Source organism: Jaculus jaculus, chromosome 15, assembly GCF_020740685.1.
Source record: "Jaculus jaculus isolate mJacJac1 chromosome 15, mJacJac1.mat.Y.cur, whole genome shotgun sequence".
In the NCBI taxonomy this organism is placed as follows: Eukaryota; Metazoa; Chordata; class Mammalia; order Rodentia; family Dipodidae; genus Jaculus; species Jaculus jaculus.
The window spans coordinates 35,964,495-35,988,969 of NC_059116.1; the positions used below are offsets into that span (position 1 = coordinate 35,964,495).

A 24,475-nucleotide genomic window follows, 5' to 3' on the forward strand; every position below is an offset into this window, starting at 1 on the left:
CATTTGCACGGGTATGTTTGTGTGTGGATGTTTCAGGGTCTCTTGCTGCTGCGATCGAATGAATGCCCATCCAGCTTTACATGGGTGGCTAAGGAACTTCAAATCTAGGTCATCAGGCTTTACAAGCAATTGCCTTTAACCACTGAGCAATTCCCACCATTCTTTTTTCTTTATTTATATTTATTTGAAACAGAGGGAGGGACAGAGAGCAATAGTGAGTGAGAATGGGAACACCAGGGCCTCTAGCCCCTGCAACGAACTCCAGATGCATGTGCTACCATGTGCATCTGCATCTGGAGAACCGAACCTGTGTCCTTAGGCTTCGCAGGCATGTACCTTAACCACTAAGCCATCTCTCCAGCCCTATTTTTTTCGTTTTTTTTAGGTAGAATCTCACTCTAGCCCGGGCTGACCTGGAATTCACTATGTAGTCTCAGGGTGGCCTCAAACTCACAGCGATCCTCCTACCCCTGCCTCCTGAGTGCTGGGATTAAAGGTATGTGCTGCACCACCACCATACCTGGCTGGCCTCAGTCTTTTTTAAGGCAATCCATGAGGACGGCTGAATGCCAGACCTGTGAATGGCTCCTGGGAGGCACAGCAGGTTCCGTGCTGTGTGGCTGCGTGGAGCCCAGGGATACCAGGCACCCTGGGGGACAAGCCTGCGCTACCTCTTCCTTTCAGCTGGCCAAGAAAAATAAACCAGAAGGGGCTGCAGCATTTAGGAACAAAATTTATTCTGATTTAAAACAGAATTCATTTCAGAAGAAAGATATGAAAAGTCAATTTCAATTCAATCTCTGGATTGGGGGGTGAGGGCTGTGACCTGCCACACAGACCCTGGCACCTGTCCCTCCTGGGCTGTGGGAGGTTGGCATGGGGCCGTGTGCCCGACCCACTCTCCCCTCCACCACACATACATGCAAAGGCCAGAGGTTTTAAAAACAGCACATAGTGTTCTCTTAAATAGGCGGAAATCAGGGCTGTGTAATATACAAGGGTGGTCAGGTCACCCCCATGATGATGGAGGGTGCTTGGCACTCATGACACACATGGAGAACTCCACGGAGCAGGGACCCCCATAGCCAGGCTACCTGTGGCAGGGCAAGAGTGGACATGGCAGGGCTGGGACTCTGTCCCAAACCGACTGGCACAGACATGAGGGCCCTGTCTGGTTCCCCTGAACCGGCCCCTCTGCCAGCCACTCAGGCAAACCAAACACTGTCCTCTAGGGCTTTGGCTATGGCCATGGCAGCCTGGATACTTGGTACACGGCCCTGAGCAGGGCTAACACTTGGCTGGCTCATGACCCCTGGTCTAGACTGAGGGGCCCCGCCTGGGCCACCTGCAGGGCCCCAGGCTCCTGGGGCAGGTAATGGCCACGTAGCTGTTGGGTGGGCAATACAATAACTGGCACATGGTAGGCCTTGCCCCACTGTGGCACAGACATGAGACCCTGGTGTGAGGACCCAGGGGAGACGACACAGGCCAGTGGTCAGGAATGTAGCTGTCCCACCATACTGCCTGTCCTGACCCTGTGGGCCACCATGGCCACACGCCCCATTTCTTTCTCCAGGGAGCAGGGGGACAATGTGGCTGGTCCTCAGGCTGGCCCACATATGAGTGGATGCTCCTGGAACTTGTTTGAGGCCCAGGGTCCTAGCACAGCTGGTGGGAGGAAGGCATTACCTGCCATCCTGACCTGGGACCCACATACAAATACAAAGAGAATCTGACAGAACAGAACAGAACACTGTAGTGTGCGTGAGGGACAGCCCCCTCAGGACCAGCGGCCACCACCTTCCGCGCGCTGTCTCCTTGCCTTGGGAAGTCCCAGTGGGGGCTCTCGCCTAAGGGCTCAGAGCAGGGACAAGAGCTTGGGATGGGTCATGGGTAGAGCTACCGGCAGCATCCCCACTTCTGCTTCTGGGGACAGACCTGAGTACACTGGGAAGACGTCCCCGCCCCACCCGAAAACAAGAACTCAAGTAATCCCAAAGTTGCCGCCCTGTCCACAAGGCCACACCTAGCTGGATGGGGCCCATCCCCTCCAGCTGCCCCAACTCCCCACAGTCCCCACAGACTTTCCAAGCCAGATGGTCAGGGACAGCATACTGGGATCCCCTCAGGATCTCCCCAGCTCTAGCCTGGCCTGCCCCTGGCAAGCGGACATAGAGGGACCTCCGTCTGCTGAACCAGGAGAGCTTATTTTTCTCTTTAAAAAGAAAAAATATATATATGTGTGTGTATATATATATATGTGGTTAGGCACTTCCCAGGGTGGGCACGGGGTGCTGCCCACTCCCACTTCTTGGTGTCCAGGGAGCAGACAGCGTGGGCTAGGAGGACATGGATGTATGGACATCAATAACTTAGAAAATGGCAAGTAGGCAGCCCCAAGCCTCCAGGCCTTCCTGATGGAGGAGGATTTGAACGCAGGGCACCAAGGAGTGATAGACTGGGCTTGCCGCAAGGCCTTGGGTGCCACAGCCCCCACTGTGCTGGCCACAGGGCTGGGCTCCCATAGGGCCTGGGGCACACTGGTGTCCATGTGTCTGCCTTGGGGTTTTGTTTATTTGGGGTTTTTTTTGTTTTTGTTTTTTTTTTTTGGTTTTTCTTTTTCTAGAAAAAAACTCAAGCCACAAGTCCAGGCCAGAAAGAGGCCGCCCTTGCCCTTGAGGAGAGGTGAGAAGGAGGGAAGTGAGGGAGGCGGTGGTGCTCACACCAAGTTGTATTCCTTCAGATTCAGCTGCAGAATGGTGTCTTTGACGGCTGCAAACACAAAGCGGATGTTCTCTGTGTCTGTGGCACATGTGAAGTGGGAGTAGATGATCTTGTCACTGTCGGGGTTCAGGTCCACAAACATCTTCAGAATGAATTCCCGAGCCGCCTGTGCGTCCCGCTGGGGGCCTGGTGTGGTGGGCAAGGGCTGTGGTCAGAGCCGGCCTAACACGTGGTGCTGTGCCAGCCCGCCCAGTGCTAACACCATCCCTGTGAACACCCACTGGGCCTGTACCCATCTCTCCATGCCAGCCCTGGATGACAACCGTCATGCATGCACTCACCATCAAACTCTGGGAAGTAGTCCACCAGGTGTGAGTGCAGGACCTTGTCCTCCAGCAGGTCTTTCTTGTTGAGAAAGAGGATGACTGAGGAGCTCTGGAACCATGGATAGGTGATAATGGTCCGGAAGAGCGCCTTGCTCTCCTCCATACGGTTCTGCGGAGGAGGGGGTGCATGAGCAGCTGCTCTCCCAAGGTGCCCTCTCCCCTTCCCCTGCCCACCCTACCCTGGCCCTGGCCCCACCTCATTGTCTGACTCCACCAGGACCTGGTCGTATTCACTGAGTGCCACGAGGAACATGATAGACGTCACATTCTCAAAGCAATGGATCCACTTCCGGCGCTCAGACCTTTGTCCGCCCACGTCCACCATCCTGGAGAAAGAGAACACTAGACTTTCAGCTTCAGAACAGCCTCCAGGCCACACAGGCCATCCGACCACAGGAGTTGTGAGAACCATCCATGCCAGCCCAGGTGGCAGCCCCAGAAAGGACCCGGAGATAAGAGAACTGGAGAGTGCTTAAGTCCGTCACGTATGTGGCGCAGTGCTTGCCTAGAACTTCTGCAGACTGAAAGCCATCTTAAGATGACTGAGGATGCACTGTGTCCCTTAGGGAGCAGTGACAATGATGTCTGCAGTGTCAGGGACAGACGCAACACCCCACACACTATTGGTGATTGGGTGAAGGTGTAGTGGGAGAATGGGGGCCTGGAGGAGGAGGACTAGAACCTGAAGGAGAAGGATGGGGCTTGGAGGAAGAAGACAGTTTGGAGGAGGAGGACAGGACCCTGGAGGAAAAAGATGGCAGCCTGGAGGAGGAGGATGGGAACCTGGAGGAGGACAGGACCCTGGAGGAAGAGGACGGGGGCCTGGAGGAGGAGAGGGCTTGGAGGAGGATGGAGCCTGAAGGACATTGATGAGGGCCTGGAAAAGGATGTACAGGAGCCTGGAGGGAGGGCAGGGGCCTGGAAGAGGACAGGAACAGTACCCATAGACCAGCTCTAAATAGTAAGGGCCACACAGAGCTGAGCTCTAGAGTCTCCTTCCCAGCACCCTGATAAGCTAGAAGTGCGCTGCACCACTGCCTGTGGCCTCCTGAGCCTTTGCTCAGCACCTCAGGATCTGAGTCGCTGAAGCCATGAGAGGGGTGTGGATGCCATGGGCCCAACTTGTGTGTACAGGGCCTATTAGGGTCCACTGAGAGTTCCCCATGCTCTCCAAAGCCCAAGGAGGCCTGGGGCTGGGAGGGCATCCCCTAGGTCACAGCACCCTCCCCACCAGCTGGGACCTCCGTGACCACCCCACCCTGCCCAACATCCTGGCACCTGAAGATGATGTTCTCCAGGTCGAAGGGGTATTCGATGATGCCTGTGGTAGGCACACGCACCCTCAGAACATCCTGCTGGGTGGGTAGGTAGCCCACTGTGGCAATGCGGTCCACGTCAGTCAGGTAACTGCAAGACAGTGGGTGTCTGCTCAGACAGCAGCCAGGGATGAAGAGGTGAGGACACAATGGGATAAGGCACCCACCCACCAACAGACAGGGACCTAGTGACATGCAGCACATGCAGGGGAGATGGAGGGACCAGGACACAGTCCAAGGGGATGGAACAGTCCCCACCCGACATGGGCAGTGGGAGGAGGCTGCTTCCTAGGGACTGGGAGACACAAGTCCCCTAGGATGGAACTGCGGCTGGCCTGAGGGACCTGGCACCATTACCCAGGAGGGCCATGTGTAAGCAGGGAGCATGCAAGGCAGTGCTAGGAATCAGAGAGGTCCACTGGGTACAAGTGACAGCTCTGGAGAATTCAAATAGCCACTTCTATGAGCTACAGGCTTATACAGAAGGGACAGCTAGGGACACAGGACCATTAAGGATGCTATACCTCACACAGTCTTCTCTCTGAATGCCCTGACAGCCCAGGACCCTGCACCGTCACATGCTGCCAAGATCCCCAGGCTGCCATGTGTAAGCCTGAGGGCTTCTCAGATCAGGGCCAGGCTTTCTAGCCAGATTAGGCATGGGGACAAGGGGGAAGGCTATAGGACAAGTGGCCCTTCTGGGACAGTCATGGGGTCCAGGTTTGTCCAAGCCCCTCCACAGTCTCTCTGAGGCCTAAGTACAAGGGTGGAACAGCCTGGTCCTGTGCCCTGCAGTCTCCCTCCAGACCCAGTGGGAGGGCAGACATTTATTTTCATAGGGCACAGCCAACCAGGAACTTGCCACAGGTAGCCCTGTGGTTTATGAGGGTCAGGCTGGGTAGCTCACCCTCAGGCCACAAGCCTTCTGGGGCTGCCCACCAGACCACACCCAGGGTGTAGCCAACTCCCAACCCCAGGATGGGAGCTTGATGGTGACAGCAGGGCCAGGTGCAGGAAGACCTTGTGTCCTGTCCTGGGGCCTCTGTCCCATGGTGACACTCACTACTTGGCCGAGTCAGACAGCTGGAACTCGCGCCGGCGGTCATAGCACTCCTGAATGCCGGGATCATTCCACAGTGTCTTGATGGCATTCACATACTGGTGCTCAAATGTCGTCACCTTCTCCACGTCCACCTCCCGGATCAGGAGGGCATTGGCCTGTGGGCAGAAGGGCAGGCCACAACTTTATGGGGGGGGTAGCCATACCAGTCTGGAACTCCTTATGTATCCAAGCACAACCTTGGATTCTGCCTCCTCCTGCCTCTACCTGCCAAAAGCTTGGAGGACAAGTGTGCATCACCACATCTACTTTATGTGGTGCTCAGGATGGAATCCAGGGCTTCATGCAGGATAGGCAAACACTCAACCCACTGAGGCCTAGTCCCAGCCCTGAACCTGCTCCTTCGAAAGCCAAGAGAAACCCAGTCAGGGAACTCAGCTGCGTAAGATGCCAGCGCAGGGCACACGGTGTATGGTGTTGACTGCCCCACATTGCCGTCAGCTTTCTCAGAAGCTCTGGAATGCCAACCCTCCATGTCCCCAGCTCGGTCACTGAGCCACCTCAATTCATTCTGCCCAACATGGACTCTCTCTCACACATCTAGGAACAGGCACAGCTCCCAGCCTGAGGACAAAGTGTGGCCTCAACAGATCACCCCCCATGTCCCATGTGCATCAGGCCACCCAACCCTTGTCACACCCGGATAAGGAGTGGCTGAGCTGTCACAGCTCCCCCTGCAGGCCTCTGGGCCTCCCCACAGCCCCTGCCTGACCTGTTGCCCACCCACAGTACAGACATAGACAAATCAGTGTCAAGGCATGCAGCACCCCCACCCCACTCACCTTGTTCTGCTCGTACTTGTAGAGGATCTTGAGCGTCTCCATGGCACGGATCATGGCCTGCATGGCAGTGAAGATGTTCTGGTAGACCAGCTTGGTGAAGCCGCGCTTGTCCTCCTCCGAGTAGCCGGCGCCGTGGATGATGCGCATCTGCTTGATGAAGGTGCTCTTCCCGCTCTCACCGGTGCCTGCAGGGCAACCCCAGAGCGACTCTATCTCACGCAAGAACAAGTCACTGCACCACTGTCACCACCATGACCTCCAGCATGTTCCCATGAGATAACCTCAAACCTCATCCCAAGTCTGGCCCTCCCATCCAATGTCAACAGGACAGTGCACAAAGATCCCCCGGGACCAGGTGTGTTGGCGCATGCCTTTAATCTCAGCACAACGGGGGGGGGGGGGGGGGTTGGGCAGAGGCAGGAGAATCTCCATGAGTACAGACCCAGGTCCTGAGCACCTCACACCTCCTCAGGTTTCCATGGGAGTCAGTAACAAAACACCATGGCACGTCATCAAGAAGCCACCACTCCAACACACTCCCCTGCAGGTCAGGGAGCTAGAGCACCTTGGTTACCACAGCTGTGTGGAGGTTGGGAACTATGGACTTTCCTCAAGAGAATCATGAGCTCCCAAATGCAAAATTCTAAGAGCCTTGGGAGCTGATGCAGGTAAAGTCCATTCTAATTTCTTTCTTTTTTTTTCTTACAACGTGCTCCCCTCAGACACAAAATGGCCTGGATATCCATGACCTCACAGTGCCTGACACTACCTACACAAGACCCTCATAATAGGAGGAAAAGACCATGACATCAAAATAAAAGAGACTGATTGAAAGGGGGAGGGGATATGATGGAGAGTGGAATTTCAAAGGGGAAAGTGGGGGGAGGGAGGGCATTGCCATGGGATATTGTTTACAATCATGGAAGTTGTTAATAAAAAAAAAAGTAAATTTAGTCAGCCTGGACCAGAGTGAGACCCTACCTCAAAAAACCAAAAAAAAAAAAAAGTAAATTTAAAAAGAAAAAGAGCCTAACATGCCCATACACATGTCCATATGCATACATGCACAGATGCACAAATAAATACAATTAAAAACCAAGGGCTTATTAGGCTGTAGAGATGGCTTGGTGGTTACGGTACTAGCCTGCAAAGCCTAAGGACCCATGTTCAACTCTCCATATCCCAAGCAAGCTACACGCACAAAAGGTGAGGCAAGTGCAAGGTCACACATGACCACTAGGTGGGGCAAGTGTCTAGAGTTCAACTATAGTGGTTGAGGCCCAGCCAGCCAATTCTCTCTCTCTAAAATAAAAACAAACAAGGGCTGGAGAGATGGCTTAGTGGTTGAGATACTTGCCTGAGAAGCCTAAGGACCCCAGTTTGAGGCTCAACTCCCCAGGACCCACATTAGCCAGATGCACAAGGGGGTGCACACAACTGGAGTTCATCTGCAGTGGCTGAAGGCCCTGGCGTGCCCATTCTCTCTCTCTCTCTCTCTCTCTTTCTCTCTCTCTCTGCCTCTTTCTTTCTCTGTCACTCTCAAATAAATAAAAAAAAATATTTTTAAAAAAAAAAAACAAGCCAAGCAGCCTGAAAATACCAAGTGCAGGTGGAGGTGAGTGACGCGAGGATCCCCACAGCCCCACACCACTGCTGACGGGGAAGGACAGGCAGCACCCAGCACCCAGCAAGGACAGCACCCCTGCTGGCTCCAGGACAACACTGCGGACAAAGATGGGCCGCTGCTCAGTCCTGGGCCCTGAGCAGCATGCTGGGCATCCACCCATTCCAAGCTGGGAACTCCTCAGCTGGGAGCCACATGGCCCTTTCACTCGTAACTGACAAAATGCTATCACAACCTGGACACAGTGACAGACTTGTCATCCTAGCTACTCTGGACATGAGGCAGGAAGATCACATATTTCAGACTGCCAGTGGGAAAACTAGGGAAACCCTGTTTCAAAATAAAAAAAAAAAAGAAAGAAAGGAAGGAAGACAGACAGACAGACAGATGGGTTGGAGAGAAGCTCTGCAGCTAAGGCTTGGGAATATTTTCTTTTTAAAAATAACATTTATTTTTATTTGATTTATGTGAGAGAAAGAATGGGAATGCCAGGAGCTCTAACCACTGCAAATGAACTCCACACACATGTGCCACCATGTGCATCTGGCTAAGGAACTAAACCTAGGTCCTTAGGCTTTGCAGACAAGCACAACTGCTAAGCCATCTCTCCAACCCTAAATATTTTTTTCAAGGTAAGGTCTCACTCTAGCCCAGGCTGAACTGGCTCTCACTTTGTAATCCCAAACTGGCCTGGAACACACAGCAATCCTTTTACCTCTGCCTCCTGAGTGCTGGGATTAATGGCGTGTACCATCATACCTGACCCCTAAATCTTTTTGTTGTTTTGTTTTTTAAGGTAGGGTATCATTCTAGCCCAGGGAGACCCGGAATTCATTATGTAGTCTCAGGGTGGCCTCAAACTCAAGGAGACCCTCTTATCTCTGCCTTCCAAGTGCTGGGATTAAAGGCATGTGCCACCATGCCCACCTATTTTAAAATATTTGAGAGAGATGAAAAATGAGTAAGAATGGGTACACCAGGTCCTCTAGCCACTGCAAAAAAAAAAAAAAAAAAAACTACTCCAGACACATGTGTCATCTTGTGCATCATGGGTACTGGGGAATCGAACCTGGGTCCTTAGGCCTGCCATCTCTTCAGCTCCATCTAAATGTTTTTTAAAAAGTAAAAAAAAAAAAAAAAGATGGTAAGACCCTATTGCTGAAGACTCCATATACTTGGGTTGCAAGGCCACTGAGAAATCCTGCTGGAATTAAGCTGATAACCTCCTCCATGTCGACCAGCTGATAGAAAGCTGGAAGAAGCCATTCTACATGTAGTTCAATGGGAGAAAGATACCACCAGTGAAGATACTCAACAGTGGACACTGCAAGCCTTATATTTGGCCAGCCAGGGCAAATAAGGCAACGGATACAATAGTGGCACATCTGTCATGGTGGAAACCGACTGCCCTCCAATTGGACTGGAGGCCCGCTCCATGGGAGGGAATACATCCCTGATACTGAAAACTTAAAACAGGGGTAGTCATGAGCCCTAGGGGTGTAACATCTGCTGATGTCTGGAAAAAAGTATATACTATGCTTATCAAATTGCCCAGTAAGCACTTCTCTTAATATTTATACCCTTATATTAACACTACTCTCACTTTGGGTAGAGAATCTTCTCTTTTCAGATGGCAGTGACCTTGGGACGACTCAGAAAGTATCATAGTGCTGAGTACTGAGTAACAACTCAATCACACCTTCCAAGGCTCAGGGTCTAATGTGGAAGAGGTGGCAGAAAGAATGTAAGAGCCAAAGGAAGGGTAAGACTCCTTACAACGTGCTCCCCCCAGACACAAAATGGCCTGGATATCCATGACCTCATAGTGCCTGACACTACCTACATAAGACCATCATAAGAGCAGGAAAAGATCAAGACATCAAATAAAAGAGAGATTGATTGAGATGGGGAGGGGATATGATGAAGAATGGAATATCAAAGCGGAAAGCAGAGGGAGGGAGGGTATTACCATGGGATATTTTTTATAGTCATGGAAAATGTTAATAAAAATTGAGGAAAAAAGGGGGGGTGGACAGATTGCTCAGTGGTTAAGGTGCTTGCCTATTTCTCTCTGCTTGCAAATTAATAATTATTTTATTTTATTTTTGGTTTTTCAAAGTAGAGTCTCATTCTAGCCCAGGCTGACCTGGAATTCACTATGTAGTCTCAGGATGGCCTTGAACTCACAGTGATTAAAGGTGTGTGCCACCATGCCCAGCAATAAATAAATTTTAAAAGGTATTAAAAAAAAAACATGGTGCTGAGAAGTGACAGAGGAGTGCTCAGCACTGAAATATCTCAATCACACCTTCCATGGCTCAGGGGCCATTGTGGAAGAGGTGGCAGAAAGAATGTAAGAGCCAATGGAAGGGTAGACTCCTTACAAATGCTCCTCCAGACACTAAATGGCCTGGATATCCATGACCTCATAGTGTCTGAGACTACCTCCACAAGACCATCATAAAAGGAGGAAAAGGTCATGACATCAAAATAAGAGAGAGACTGATTGAGATGGGGAGGGAATATGGAGAATGGAGTTTCAAAGGGGAAAGTGGGGAGAGGGAGGGAATTACCATGGGATATTGCTTACAATTATGGAAGTTGTCAATAAAAAAATAAAATAAAAAATAAATTTTAAAAACATGATAAATAAATAATAAAGAGGGCTGGCATGTGTCTCAGGCAGAGGTAGAGTTCCTGCCTAGACTCCACAGTAAGGGCTGGTGGCGTGGTCAGAGGTAGAGTGACAGCCTAGAACCCACAGTGAGGACTGGGGGCGTGGTCAGAGGTAGAGTGACAGCCTGGAACCCACAGTGAGGGCTGGGGGCGTGGTCAGAGGTAGAGTGACAGCCTGGAACCCACAGTGAGGGCTGGGGGCGTGGTCAGAGGTAGAGTGACGGCCTAGAACCCACAGTGAGGGCTGGGGGCGTGGTCAGAGGTAGAGTGACAGCCTAGAACCCACAGTGAGGGCTGGGGGCGTGGTCAGAGGTAGAGTGACAGCCTGGAACCCACAGTGAGGGCTGGGGGCGTGGTCAGAGGTAGAGTGACAGCCTGGAACCCACAGTGAGGGCTGGGGGCGTGGTCAGAGGTAGAGTGACAGCCTAGAACCCACAGTGAGGGCTGGGGGCGTGGTCAGCGGTAGAGTGACAGCCTAGACTCCACAGTGAGGGCTGGGGGCGGGGTCAGAGGTAGAGTGACAGCCTAGAACCCACAGTGAGGGCTGGGGGCGTGGTCAGAGGTACAGTGACAGCCTGGAACCCACAGTGAGGGTCTGGGGCGTGGTCAGAGGTAGAGTGACAGCCTAGACTCCACAGTGAGGGCTGGGGGCGTGGTCAGAGGTAGAGTGACAGCCTAGAACACACAGTGAGGGCTGGGGGCGGGGTCAGAGGTAGAGTGACAGCCTAGACTCCACAGTGAGGGCTGGGGGCGTGGTCAGAGGTAGAGTGACAGCCTAGACTCCACAGTGAGGGCTGGGGGCGTGGTCAGAGGTAGAGTGACAGCCTGGAACCCACAGTGAGGGTCTGGGGGCGTGGTCAGAGGTAGAGTGACAGCCTGGAACCCACAGTGAGGGTCTGGGGCGTGGTCAGAGGTAGAGTGACAGCCTAGAACCCACAGTGAGGGCTGGGGGCGTGGTCAGCGGTAGAGTGACAGCCTAGAACCCACAGTGAGGGCTGGGGGCGGGGTCAGAGGTAGAGTGACAGCCTAGAACACACAGTGAGGGCTGGGGGCGGGGTCAGAGGTAGAGTGACAGCCTAGACTCCACAGTGAGGGCTGGGGGCGTGGTCAGAGGTAGAGTGACAGCCTAGAACTCATAGTGAGGGCTGGGGGCGTGGTCAGAGGTAGAGTGACAGCCTAGAACCCACAGTGAGGGCTGGGGGCGGGGTCAGAGGTAGAGTGACAGCCTGAAATGGCTTGTTTGGTGGAAACTGAGGTTGGTGGGTCCTTAGTGAAGTCACCCTAGAGTGGGCTCTCCTAGGCTGCACTGGCCTCTAGCATGCATCAGAAAGGCCAGCCTCAGACCCGGATGCCAGATAGACAGAGATCAGAGATTGTGGAAAGGTGACGGACGTTGGGGCTCACCTGCCCGCAGAACACCCACTAACTACTGTGTGTGGTTAATTTAATGATCAAAAGCAATTGTTAGGGTGGCCCAGCTTCCCACCCCACAACTATCCTGCAAGGGACAGTGCATAGACACACAAAGCTGGCTCTGTGGCATCCCTGCAGTAGCAGAGCTTTGAGGGGAGTGGAGCAGTTCAGGCCACAGGTGCCATTAGGCCCAAGGGGGGCAATGAGCTTACAAGGACTGCTGGGCGTGACAGATCAAACATAAAAATCCACGCTGTCCATTTGGGTGGGGAGCTGGGCAGAGCATGTCTCAGGCCAGAGTCAACCCTGTGAGCACGCGGCCCAATGTCCCACGCCTGAGGGAGGCAACGCGCAGCCAAGGAGTTGCTGAGAAGGCTGCACGCCACCAATGGCCGTGGCCGGAGGAAAGGACAGGAATGTGCCTGGGGCAGAGTGACTGACCCACAGCCTGTCTCCCTGGAGCAAGGGCTCACCCAGTGCTCAAACCATGGCCAACAGGGTGTAGCCAAGACAGCCATTCCTCCAGACAGGTGGTCAGGGATCCAGCAATGAGAGGGACCACTGAGGCCACTGTGGGAGGCAGGAGACCAGTAGACGCAGAGGACACTGGATACCAAGCCAGGCCCAGCTGGCCCAGGGCTTCAGGTCACCCTGGAGCACTTGGTCAGGCTCTGGACAGTATCTGGACAGACCACTCAGGCAGGTGTGGCTGTACTACATGCCGTAGTGTGCCCTGTAACCTGGGGAGCTCCTACACGAGACTTTACTTCTCCAAATGCCAATGTCTCACCTGGGGCCCCTGGTCCCAACTGAGTACCATGACTCCATGACTTGCCCTGCCCAGCCTCTCAGTTCCTCTTTTTTTTGGGGGAGGGAGGGGGAGGGGGTTTTGGGGCAGGCTCTCACTCTAGCCCAGACTAATCTGGAATTCACAATGTAGTCTCAGGTTGGCCTTGAACTCATGGTGGTCCTCCTACCTCTGCCTCCTGAGTGCTGGGATTAAAGGTGTGAGCCACTATACCAGACTCTTTTTCTTTTTTAAAAAATACTTTTATTTATTTGAGAGAGAGAGAGAGAGAGCGCGCACACACAAGCGCAATAGAGACATACAGAGAGATTCTGAGAATGGACACATCAGGGCTTCTTACCACTGCAAACGAATTCCAAATCCATGTGCACTTGTGCATTTGACTTTAAATAAGTACTGGGGAATTTAACCCAGGCTGTCAGGCTTTACAAGCAAGTGCCTTTAACCACTGAGCCATTCTCCAGCCCCTTAAGTTTTCTTTCTTTAAGAAAATTTTTTTGAGGTAGGGTTTCACTCTAGCCTAGCCCAGGCTGATCTGAAATTAACTAAGTAGTCTCAGGCTGGCCTGGAGCTCACAGTGATCCTCCTACCTCTGCCTCCTGAGTGCTGGGGTTAAAGGCGTGCGCCACCACAGCCAGCTCAAATTGTTTTGTTTTTTTTTTTTAATTTTATTTTTTTTATTTTTTTTATTTGAGAGCGACAGACACAGAGAGAAGGACAGAGAGAGAATGGGCGCGCCAGGGCTTCCAGCCTCTGCAAACGAACTCCAGACGCGTGCGCCCCCTTGTGCATCTGGCTAACGTGGGACCTGGGGAACCGAGCCTCAAACCGGGGTCCTTAGGCTTCACAGGCAAGCGCTTAACTGCTAAGCCATCTCTCCAGCCCCCTTTTTTTTAATTTTTAATATATCTGAGAGAGAGAGAAAATGGGCAGGCCTGAGCCTCTAGCCACTGAAAACATACACCAGACACATGCACCACCCCTGTGCCTCTGGCTTACGTAGGTCCTGGGGAATGGCACCTTAGTCCTTTGGTTTTGCAGGTAAGTGCCTTAACAGCTAAGCCATCTCTCCAGCCCTCAATTCTCTTTTTACAATTTATATATTAATTTATTTGTTTGAGAGAGGAGAGTGAGGGAGAGAGTATGGGCATACCAGGGCCTCTTTCCACTGCTAACAAAATGCAAAACACATATACTACTTTGTGCATCTGGCTTTATATGTGTACTGGGGAATTGAACCCACACCTTCAGACTTTGCTAACAAGCACCTCTAAGCCATTCTCTCCAGGTTCCATCTCAGCTGTCTGACTCCTCCTGGCTCCAAAAGTACCACCAGAAGCACAGAATGTACAAGATCCTAAGATACAGCCTCTGCACATTTCCACAGTGCCCTGCTTGGAATCCTGGATCTCTAGTCCCCACCATGGTAACTATACAACCCAGCAAATGGGCCCAGGGTAGCCATAGCTGCTTTGTTCTCAACAGGCAAAGAGCAGCACCAATTCGGATGGCTCACAACCGGTGATGGGCACCCAGTAGGGAGGGATGGGCTGATGCCAGTGGACACTGAGGAAGGGCTGCAATGACCCTGTGGCCTGAATACCTGTCCAGACTTGTGTGTTGAAACCCTTGCCCCAAGGCCACCATGTTATGAGACAGGGTTGGGCCAGAAGGGAGGTGTTCCAAGTGGAAACAGGGCCTTCTAGAGAGCCTCAGAGGGCCACCTCACCCATCAACCCATGAGGACACAGAAAGCAGGCTGGGACACGCTGTCTCATGCTCAGCCTCTAGCTGAGACCATGATGACAGAATCTCAGAAAGAGGACAGCAGTGGCCAGTGTGAGAGGCAGGGATGACAGGAAGGGGCCCTAGGGTTGGCAACACTCTGGCTAAAATGGCATCAGAGGACACCTGCATGTAGGCACAGGCCACCCAAGGTCCTGCCCTGCAAGCCAACAGGGATCATAAGCCTTTTACTCAAGACATCCAGGACGCTGGGTGTGGTGGTGTCCTTGGACATTGATGCCTACCTTCTGTGTCCCCAACCCCTGAACATGGATGTCCTGAACAACTTGGAGACAAGGCCAGCCACACCTATAGCCTGCACTCCATCCCATCCAGTCAAGCTCCTGGAGAGTCTCAATGCCCAAGGCACCTGGGACCTCAGCAAGTCCTAAGGCACCTACAGCAGGTGCAGCCCCTGGGATACTTGCCACGTCACCCCCAGGCTTAGCCAAGCAGGACGGTGGCTGCAGCCCAGAGATCACACAGCACGCCCACTATCCCATGAAACAGGCTCTACTGAGACCGACATGGAGGAGGGGGCCAGAAGGAGATAGGCAAAGGGGACACCATAGGATACCAGGAAGAGGGGACAGACAGAGACAATCTCTCAGAAAGGGGAGAGAAGGGTTAAAATCCACATAAAGGCAAGGTGGTGACGGGCAGAGCAATGGATCTCGGAGACACCGTGAAGGGCAAAAGGGGTGGCATGGACAGGTGCATGGGTGGATGAAAGGGTGAGTGGATGATGGATACACACACACACACACACACACACACACACACACTGTGATCCCCATGTCTTCGAGGCAGAGCCAACATCTTGGGTGAAACACGGGTCTTGCTGTCGTAAGCCAGGAGTTGGAAACCTTTCCACTGGCAGTGGTGCCCCACCTGGCCCTCTGCATGAGGCTGCAGCACACCTGGCTACACATCTGAAACCACACGAGGCATATGTCACCTTCCCTCACAGGGAGCAGCACACAAGCTCCCACACGGACTGGTCAAGGAAGGCTGGAGAGGCTGCCACGCTGGTGCAGGGCCTGAGTAAGCAGACATGCCCTGCAGAGGGCAATGCTAGACCACAGCCACAGACCGGTTTCACAAACTGTCCACACCAAGGCCCAACTCCATCTACAGGCCTCCTACAGATGACTATTACTGCAGCTCATTTGGGAAAACTGAGGGACACAAGTAGTTCAGCAGCCCCAGGCCATATTGCCTGCACACATCAGGCATCTTGGCATTGTGGCTGGGACTCCCCAGCCTAGGCAACAGTGTCCCTGTCCCTGGTACTTAGAAAACTTTGCCAGATGAGGGCCCAGACAGCCCTGGGACCTCCCAAGAGGAGCCACTGCCTCAAGTCAATCCCTCTAGCGATTCAGCTGGCCTCTGGCCTTGCTGACACCATGTTATCTACACACCAGGGGCAGATCCTGCAAAGGACTGAGGGTGGCACTGATGGACCCAGAAGGCCACACCAGTACCAGGGGGTGCCAGCAAGGGCTCCGTGCAGATCCACTCCCCAAGGTAACCTCTCAACACCCAGCTGGGCAGGCACCTGCCTCACCCATCTGACAGCCACTCTCATTCCCATGTGCGGCCTCATCAGTCCCTCCCAAAGGCCCCAGAGCTTGGCATAGGTTTCTCCTGCCTCATGCTTCCTCAAGCGTGCTGCCCCAGCCTGTGCCACCAGCTCACTGATCCTGAATCTCACAGGAAGACAGCCCACTCATGAAGAGCCACAGTTTATTTAGCTGTGGGTTTTTAAATCTTGTATGTGACTGCAGGCGGAGGTCCTCACTGCCCACCTTGTTTGATGCAGGTTCTCATTCCCTGCCCCCTCTCGTGCAGACACGCTGGCATGACAGATGCCAGGGCCGTGGTGCCCTGCTTCTGTGGACTCTGGGCTCTGGCTCAGACCTCATGCTTGGGCTGTGTCCTCTGAGCCCAGTCTGCACAGGGGCTTCAGAGCCTTCGGTCCTTGAGCTGTGCCTTGTGACTCTGTGCATTTGGTGGGAACATATAAAACAGCAAAACCACAGAAACACACCCCACCATGAGTTCAAAGCCATTCTAGACTACATTTTGAGACTGTCTCAAAAAAAAGAAAAAAATCCAAGCTGGAGAGATGACTTAATGGTTACAGTACTTGTCTGCAAAGCCTAACAACTCAGGTTCAATGCCCCAGTACCCACGTAAGCCAGATGTACATGGTAGCGCATGCCTAGAGTTTATTTGCAGTGGCTAGAGGCCCTAGTGCACACATTCTCTCTACCTACCACTTTCTCTCTCAAATAAATAAATAAAACATTTTTTTAAAATGTGGGGGCAGGGAAGCCAGGAGTGGTGGCGCATGCCATTAATCCCAGCACTCGGGACGCAGAGGCAGGAAGATCACCATGTGTTCAAGGCCACCCTGAGTCTACATAGTGAATTCCAGGTTAGCCTGGGATAGAGTGAAATCCTACCTTGAAAAACAAGACAAAACGGGGGGGAAAAAAAAATTGGGGCGGGGCAGGAGAGATGGCTTAGTGATTAAGGTGTTTACCTGCAAAGCCTAAGGACCCAGGTTCAATTCCCCAGGACCCATGTAAGCCAAATACACAAGGTGGTACATGCATCTGGAGTGCATTTGCAGTGGCTGGAGGCCCTGGTACACCCATCCTCATCCTCTCATCTGCCTCTCTCCCAAATAAATTAATAAAATATTAAAAACAAAACAACATTAAAAGCCAAACCCATGGATGTCACATAGTGGTAGATCCCTTGCCTAACATGCACGGAGCCCTGGGTTCCACGCCCAGTACTGAATAAACTGGGTGTTATCCATCCACCACCTCCCAGGTGCAGGCAGGAGGATCCGGAGTTCAAGGTCATCCTCTGCTACACAGTTAAGTTGAGGCCAGCCTGGGTGACATGGGATAGACTCAACAACAAAATGTATATATATTCCCTCATAGCCAGGATATAAAAGGGTGAGTGAGCCGGGCGTGGTGGCGCACGCCTTTTGGAGGATCGCTGTGAGTTCAAGGCCACCCTGAGACTACAGAGTTAATTCCAGGTCAGCCTGGACCAGAGTGAGACCCTACCTCGGAAAAAAAAAAAAAAAAGAGGGTGATAGAGAGCTTGGGATCCCCCAGGCCCTGCTAAAGGGATATTCTCAGTGACCAGTGACTTAATCACCTCCCCCTGCCTCCTGATAGTGCCAAGCTAAGAACAGGACCTCGAGGGACACTGCAGACCACAGCACAGGGGCCAGAGGGGGCCGGAACAGCCCTGCCTGCCCAGGTCATCAACCATCACCAACAAGGTACAAGCTGATTGCCATAAGAGGGCCAACTGGGTTGCTGGCACACCCACAGGGCACATACACCATGCCAGTCTAGGCTTAGCATCTCAATTCCAGACACAACGGGCCTGGGAAGTGTCTGCATGGGCAAGGGCCTGGTGTTCACTACATGGAGCCTCAGAGGATGGTCACAATGTGACAGGGCCATGCTTCCCAGGGTGACCACATCCTGTCACATGGCCCTCCTCAGACCTCAATGTGACCTGGAAGTTAGTATGTTCGGTATCTATTGGAAAGCTGGGCAGAGAGCAGAGACAGATGCCCCGTGCTTGGTAGTTCAGTACTTCCTGAACAGCCGGTTCTGAGGGGACAGTGCTGTGCAGGCTGTCCATGCTGTCACTGAGGACATGCAACACACAGGGGAAGAAAGGGTGGAACAGGGTGGTCTCCCGATCACTGTGTGCCCACTTCAGCCAAGCCCCACACTGGCCTCACAGGCTTCGTCCTCACACAATCCCTCAATTGTCAGCAGGGAACTGTCCCCCTCAACAGATGAGTAACCAAGGCCTAGTCTTCACCTCTGTCTCAACCAGAGCATGGCCCCGTTCCTACTGGCACAGAGCTCAGGGTACGTGGAGGGCTGCCTGGGGCTCACCAGTCCTTGGATCCTGTGGAAGGCAGGGCAGGTGGCGCTGGGGCCCAAGCCTGTCTGCAGTCACGTGGCTAGCGGAAGATGGTCTCGCACACCCTGGTGGCTACTACATTCGCCACAAGGCTAGGCCAAAGAGCAGGAGAGCCTGTGTAGCCAGGCGACACATGCGGAGAGGGACATGAAATGTGAGGGGCGTCATGGTTGGAAAGCAAGGGGCTCTGAAGGTCAGTCCTTACTCAGGGTGGCCCCACCCCACAGCACTGTGGGTGACATCTGGGGACAGTGTAACTGCCACACTGAGGGATCTCTTGGCATGGCGCATGTAGAGGCCAGAGACTGCTCACAGCCCAGCAGGGCTCAGGACGCCCACAGAGAAGGACCCCGTCCTCTGTCCCTAGCACCCAGGCCAGACAGCATAACTCTGACCCAGTGATTTTCCAAGGAAAGTCAGTCCCTGTGGTGGCCTCTGGCGTACCAGCATCACCAATGTCCCAACAATGGTACCCATGTGCCCTTACCTACCAGATCTCAACTCACCCAGTCCTGTGGAGACTGAGACCTGAATGGCTAAGAACCTCAGCCCCCACCTGCCTGCCCACAGTGTGTCCATCACTGTGTTGGGGCCCAGGGAACCCCTGGGGACAGTGTGGAGCCCCACCCCAGCCTCAGCAGCTGGACCCTAGGCCACCAGAGGAGAGCAGGGGATGGGGAGGGTCTGCCAACAAGCTCCTGAGTAGAGGAGGGCCAGACCCTGGCAATGAGTTGAGAGTACAGATCCAACTGTTTCAAGTCAGGGGACAGACGCAGAGGCAACCAGAGGAGACATGAGGGAGAGGCACAGGACAATGGTATCCATGGAACCTAGCAATGGGACACAAGGGGCATATGGGAACAGCCTGGACCCATCATACACCCTGGCTAACTTACATATATCAGGAGCCTACAGGGGCCCTAATTGCCGAAATCAGCAGATGACTGGGAAAGAAAAGTAACCTGGAAGCCCTGACACCTCACCTCCCAATGCCTGCACATATATATCCCACAGTCCAGAATCTCATGGCCTCTCTTTTGGGGGCAGCAGGGTCCTGATTTCAGGAGGACCAGCAACACCTCAGATGAGGGGAAGGTACTGTGTAGGATGGCCACACAGAAAGGACACCACTGTGCCTGGGGGACCCCACCTCCTTAGAGATACAACCTGTACTTTGTTTTTTCTCTCTTTTGAAATATTTATTTATTTGAGAGAGAGAGAGAGAGAGAGAGAGAGAGAGAGAGAGGGAGAGAGAGAGAGAGCGCGCGAGAGCGCACAGATAGAGACAGAGAATGAGTGCACCAGGGTTCCTAGCCACTGCAAATAAACTCCAGACACATGCACCATTTTGTGCATCTTACGTGGGTCCTGGGGAATCAAGTCTGGATCCTTTGGCTTTGTAGGCAAGTACCTTAACTGCTAAGCCATCTCTCCAGCCGCATCCTTTGTTTTTTCAAAACACATTCTAATGTAGCCCAGGCTGACCTCGAACTTGCTATGTACCCAAGGACAACCCTGAACTCCTGATCCTCCTGCTTCCTAAGTGCAGGATGACAGACATGTGCCACCATGCCTGGTTTATGCAGTGTTGGAGAGGAACCTGGAGCCTGGTGTATGCTAAGCAAGAGCTACCCACTGAGTACAACCCCACAACCTGTCTAATTTTCCTGGGACTTTTGCCATGTCCTGGTCCTGAATGCTCCACAGGAGAGGGGCGGTAGTCCCTGGCCCTTGGGGGACAGTCAAGGAAGCTGAGAGCCGAGGCCAGGCAGGTCTAGTGCTGCTGACACTTGAGCATGAGGAACAAGAAGGCCAGGAACCCCAGATCCTGGATAGATGGTCTGGGGTCAAGGCCATGATCCTGTCTGCATCTCCTCCCTAGCCGGAGGTCCACCCACCCCGAGGCCAACCCCGCCGGATCCTTGGCCTTTGGCCGCCCAGCCCGTGGCTCTGGGAGGACAGGAAGCCGGGAGCTCACCGCCCTGCTTTATTTAGAAGCCACTGCCCAGCCCTGCCCTCCACCCAGCCTAAGACAGGGATTTCCAAGCCAGTCCCCATGCTGCCCATTACTCTGCAGGAGTCCCCCACAGTCTTGCATGGCCTGCTCCCTGCAACAGAAACCCAAAGCCCCCCCCCCCAGTCCTGAGTAGCTTGCTCCCACAGACAGAACCCACAGAGCCACTGGCCCTCGCCCCCAGGTTGCATCGGCAGACTTGCAGTGACAGGAGACCTAAAGCTGCATTTGGGCCTGAAGCCTCAGCACCAGGGCTCCTGAGTTGGGGACACACAGGGACCTCAGGCCAGAGGTCACATTCCCTCTCTAGAGGCCTCGCTCCCTCTCTAGAGGCCTCATCCTCTCTAAGCCCATGCATCAATGGCCATGGCCACAGCCACCAGGAATGTCACAGAAGAAGCCTGGAACATGTCTCCACACAAACCAGAAACACATGTGCACATAGTCCAAGTCCTGAACCCACCCACATGGCTTTGGGTGCATTCGCTCCTTCCAACAGCACTCTACAAGCCTCTCACCCTGACCACAGCCGCTCGGCCAGCAAGGCGGGGCCAGAGGGGACACCCTGGCCCTGGGAATGTGGGAGACGTCCAGGTACCCATGTGGCTATCATACCAGGGGAGTGCCAAGAGTCGAGCTAATGGAGCTGGGACACCCCAGAGAACTACCTGATGCCCACAGTACCAGGGATGTATCCCCGCAGAGGCATTAAAATGTCCACTGGCTGAGGAAACGCGCAGGCCACGTGCAGCCCAGGGCAACGATGATGGGACATAGCCGTGGACAAGGCAGTGTCCCAGACTATACCCTGACTGGTCTCTGGTGGCCTTGACCTCCCCACATCCTAGGATACCACAGTGTGCTGTGACCCTCCCTCCACTCAGGGAGCCACAGTAGACAGCAGGGACAGGACAGGGAAAGGCGGAGTTACAGGGAGCCAAACCAGGTCTGGCTGACCCCCTGGGCAATGGGACAATGTGGTCTCTACTGTCAGCTTGCTATGAAATGGGGGACAGTTGCTCATGAGCTTCTGTTCAGTGCCAGGACATGGGGAAGCTGGTGGGCAGGATAGAGGGGTCCCCACACACAGGTGTAGAGCTATGTGGAGAGTGGCCTCCCCTGCCCTGGTCACACAAGTCATTCTGGCCAGGATCCAATGTCCAAGACTAAAGGCACTGGGACTATTAGTTCTCTGGGGGCCCACAGGACTCTCAGCACCTCATGGTCCAGCTATGGTCACTTCCTCTGGGAAGCCCTCCCAGGACATCCCTGCATGACTTTTATGTGGGTCCTCCCCAGACACAAGAATCTTTCTTTCTCAAGCTTCCGCCTCTGTCTTGTCAGGCCCTCAACCTTGACTTCCATGCTGGGTCAAAAGCAGGTGCCAAAGGCTGCTGGGATGGCCACATAGCACCTCATCTAGGCCCACACCAAACCTGTCACTCAGAGGACAGTTCGGCTAAGCTGCAAAGCGGGAATCAGATGGCATCTTTGAAGCTGAGACCTCAAGCTTCATGCCAGGGAGGAGACAGGACCTAAGGGGCCACCCAGCAAAGGGCACAGCCGTGTAATGCTACCCTAAGGGACAAATTCTATCTCTGTCCCTCCTCTGCAGCAGGCAGCTGTCCAGCATCATGCTGTCCCATCCCAGAGGGTCACCCTGGACAGCTGCAGACCCCTATAGGCTGCAGGGTCCTTTCCCGTCCACTTACCTAACCCAAAAGGCAGTTCAGAGGTTTTGGGGAACCAGAGAGCACTGGAAGAAAAAGTAATAGGTACTTCCTTTGAGGCCCAAGGGTCACACAGGCTACCTCCCTGAGAATGACTCTCGCACCACTGTTACCAGCCCCTTGCACCAAACTAAACTCCCAGAACCATGTAAACATACCTCTTGAGGGTTCCCACTCTGACCCTCCAAGGGCCCTCCCCGCTCCGGCACATTGCACTTTGGCCTAGCTCACAGCTCAACCAAGAGCTGCAAGAGGCAGGCAGAGCATGGGCCACCCAGTCCTCACTGGGGCCCTTATTTGGGGTGACAGCATGACAGCAGCTGGACCTGGGCCCTCTGGCTCCCAGCAACAGGTGGGCCTTGGGGGGCCAGAGCCCCAGCAAGTGGGAGACACAAACTACACAGGCAATCGGGGTTACTGGAAAGGGGACAGGGACAGGGAGGCCATGGGGCTGAGCAGGTCAGAGGGGCTTCTGGGCAAGAAGAGAGCCAGAGGCAGATTACCAAGGGACCTGGGGAGTCAATGCGGCCATCAGGGACAAGGCAGCTGATTAGGAGGGATCTACCATCAGAGAAACAGGGATAACTCCAAATGAAGTTGAGGCCTCATCCAGCCCAAATAAGAGACTATAGCCACAAAGGGCCCCAGGGGACTCTTAAGTGGGTAATTCAGGCAAGGACTGAGTCCAGGAAAGGGCAGGCCACCCTGGACAGCATGGGAGGGGCTGAGCGCCATGCAAAAGAATGGCCACTACGGGCAGATGTGGACAACTGGGGGACCTGCATCACTAGCGATCTGCAGAGATTTGAAGAAGGCTGCCAATTTTCTCTGGGGACCTAGGACAAAGGCTAATCACTCAGGGCAATACTCCCTGGCAACTTGGGGGAGACTTGGGTGGCCCAGCCACCATCAGCTCAGAGTTGCTGCCCTGGTCATCTGGGTACAGGAACTGAGCACCAAGCACCATGGGTTCAAGTGTCCTTTGCATAGATGAGACATGACCCTTGGGGGACCTGGGGTTACTGTCTTAAGTTACTCGGATGCAGGGAACAAACACGGAGCACCCAGGAACTGCATCCTTACACAGCTAACAGGTATCCTCAGGGGACGCAGGGTGGCCGCCTTTGTCACCTGGGTGTAGGGACCGAGCACTGAGCACCCTGGGCCCAGATCTCCATGCATGGCTGCCACAGGAGATGACACTAGAGGAACACAAGGTGGCCGCCTTGGTAAACCGAGTGCAGGAACCTAGCATCTATCACCCTGGAATTGAGCACCAAACACTCGGGTCCAGGTCTCCTTGCACGGCTGGCAAGTGATAATCGGGGGAACACACGGGGTGGCCGCCTTGGTAATCCGGGTGCAGGGACAGAACACCGAGCACCCTGAGACTGAGCACGAAGCACCCTGGGCCCAGGTCCCCTTGCACGGCCGGCAGGTGACTGGGGGGGGGGGGGAGTCAGGGGTGGTGGCTCCGGTGAGACAAGGACCCCGGCCCGTGCCCGCTCACCCACCGAGCAGCAGCAGCTTGAGCTCGCGCCGGGCGTCGCGCTTGTCCCGCCGCAGCTGCTTCTCGATCTCGGCGTTGATGCGTTTAGATTCCTTCACCTCGTCGCTCAGGCAACACGCCATCATGGACTCCAGAGTCATCGTCGCGGCCCCGGCCGTAGCCGGCCGTCCCTTCCCCACCCCCAGCCGCTGTCTTCCCCACGGCTCGGCCCGGCCCCGCCGGAGCCGCCTCAGCCCAGCCGCCCGGCCCCGCCCGCGCCGCGCCGCGCCGCGCCGCGCAGCCGCCGCCGCCGCCGCTACCCGCAGCTGCCGGGACCGAGCGTCGGCGCCCGACGACCCAGCGAAGCACGCCCGCGACGGGCAGGCGCGGCGGCCAATGGGTGGGGCCGGCGGGCTGCGCGCGCGCCGCGGGGGCGGGACTAGAGGTCCGCTGAGGGGCGGGGCCTAGGTGCCGGGGGCGGGGCGGGGGCGGGGCGCAGCTGCGCAGCGGAGGGGGGGGGTCCGCCGACGTGGGAAGAGGCTGCGCAGGCTCCGGCTGGGCGCGGCCGCCGGGGATTCTGGGAACGCGGAGGTCGGTCGTGGAGCTCGGATCGGCTCCCCTCGGCTCCGCTCGACT

The 24,475-nt window shown here is 54.4% G+C and overlaps 1 protein-coding gene across 1 annotated transcript; it reads right to left on the reverse strand.

Annotated features, from left to right (window-relative positions):
- Positions 1-720: 720 nt before the first annotated feature.
- Gna11 (G protein subunit alpha 11) lies at positions 721-24,046 on the reverse strand. Its single transcript, XM_045135052.1, has 7 exons — positions 23,865-24,046; positions 6,329-6,513; positions 5,490-5,644; positions 4,389-4,517; positions 3,307-3,436; positions 3,066-3,219; positions 721-2,910 (listed from the first exon to the last, which is right to left on the reverse strand). Exons 1-7 carry the CDS (start codon positions 23,998-24,000, stop codon positions 2,720-2,722), a joined length of 1,080 nt encoding a protein of 359 aa, XP_044990987.1. The 5' UTR covers positions 24,001-24,046; the 3' UTR covers positions 721-2,719.
- Positions 24,047-24,475: the final 429 nt, after the last annotated feature.